The sequence below is a fragment of the Caenorhabditis briggsae genome (assembly GCF_000004555.2).
Source record: "Caenorhabditis briggsae complete genome, chrII, whole genome shotgun sequence".
Taxonomy (NCBI): Eukaryota; Metazoa; Nematoda; class Chromadorea; order Rhabditida; family Rhabditidae; genus Caenorhabditis; species Caenorhabditis briggsae.
In genome coordinates this window covers 14,155,304-14,156,811 of record NC_013486.2, presented here as the reverse complement: position 1 = coordinate 14,156,811, position 1,508 = coordinate 14,155,304, and the positions used below count along the sequence as shown (strand labels likewise).

General features: G+C 39.0%; 1 protein-coding gene across 1 annotated transcript in view; it reads right to left on the bottom strand.

The window, feature by feature from the left end:
* The window catches only part of CBG07915, a gene marked incomplete at both ends in the record, with an annotated part of 4,769 nt that overhangs the window by 1,076 nt on the left and 2,185 nt on the right, over nucleotides 1-1,508 (bottom strand). The window contains 3 exons of the mRNA XM_002631879.2: nucleotides 342-529; nucleotides 577-712; nucleotides 1,154-1,356. Of these exons, the coding sequence (XP_002631925.2) occupies nucleotides 342-529; nucleotides 577-712; nucleotides 1,154-1,356 (527 nt within the window). The remainder of the gene's footprint in view (nucleotides 1-341; nucleotides 530-576; nucleotides 713-1,153; nucleotides 1,357-1,508) is intronic.

Below are 1,508 nucleotides of genomic sequence, written 5' to 3'. Positions count from 1 at the left end.
TTCCAGATACATCGGAAAATTTGAAAAAACAGTGAAAACGAGCAAAAAAATGTTAAAAGTTTGAATTCGCGCGCTTTTACTCACCGGGCGGCCTAGAAAAAACCTCGTCCCTAAGGGCTTTCAGCGTATTTTTCGATGTGTATTTCTCGATGAAGGAATTTTTTTTGAACTTTTTCTTTATTTTTATGTCAATCTACATGCATTTCTGCACATTTTGATGCAATACAAAAATTTCACCGTACATTACCTTTAAGCTTTTTACGTTGTTTAACCCAATTTTCAAGCCATTTGAAACTATTTGTAACGAATTTTCGCCTATTTTCCAATTAAAACCGCCCTACCGTTATCCTCTCCATCACGGGCTCCTTCTGTTGCTCATTCCGTCCATAATTACTGATTCCCATCAGTAACATGATCAATGGAAGGTGTAATAACGAGTAGAAGAACAGTTTTCGACTGTTTTTGGCGTCCGGTGCTTTATAGAATTTGTATGACAGGTAGACCAGGTAGGCGTTGACGGGAAGGGAATCTGGAAAAAGGGAAATTTTGATGCGCGGGTTTTCGAGGTTACTGTACCTATGGCAAAGGTGAGAGTGGTCAGATCGGTGTGCGGCGCGGCGATGGAGCAGAGACCCAGGAGAGCGACGCTGTGACGGATGGATGTCACACGGCAGAGACGTTCGTTCGTCACACACATTACTCGGTAGCCGGCCTGGAAAAACCAAGTTTTGTCTCTTTTGTATACTCTTGCTTTGTGAATATAGTAAAATTTTTTGCGGCGCAATTATAGACCGATTTTGATAAGTTTTAGGTCATTTTTAGTCTAGTTAAATCAATTTTTTCTAATTTTTCTAAAAATTTCAGCCAACTTTGAGTCATTTTCAGACGGTTTTTAGAGCACTTGACTAATTATAATGAATTCTTAATTATTTTTTTCCCGTGTTTTGTGCTGATTTTTCGGAAATTTCAGCTAGATTCCTTCAAAAACTTGTGCTGATTTTTTACGATTTTTAGCCTGTTTTCGGGAAATTGGAGATATTTTCAGTGGAAAAATTTTTAAGAATACCAGATTTTCAAAAATTGGCAATGTTTTGGACGTTTTGAAGATTCTCATATTTTTTTCCAGAATTTTTAGTATTTCCTATCGACTAACCTTACTATAATCGCCTCTCAAATTCCAGCTCAACCCATTGAAATGCGGGAATTGCCATGAGAATAAAATCGTCGCCAAACACCAGGCAGCCGGGTCCAGATGTCCTGTGGCTGCTGCGTATCCCATTAGAGGTGGAATCGCTCCGACGACGGCTCCAGCCCATGTGCATCCGATGTGAGAACGTTTCATCGGGGTGTAGACGCCTGGAAATATGGGGAAAATGAGAAAAAATGGTTTTTAAAGGGGGACTCCGACCAAACATTTTTATTGCATTAAAATGAGTTAAAATTTATCTATTTTTCGAATATTATTGCGAAAAAATTCAAAGAAAATCCGAAATCCCCGAAAAACGGCG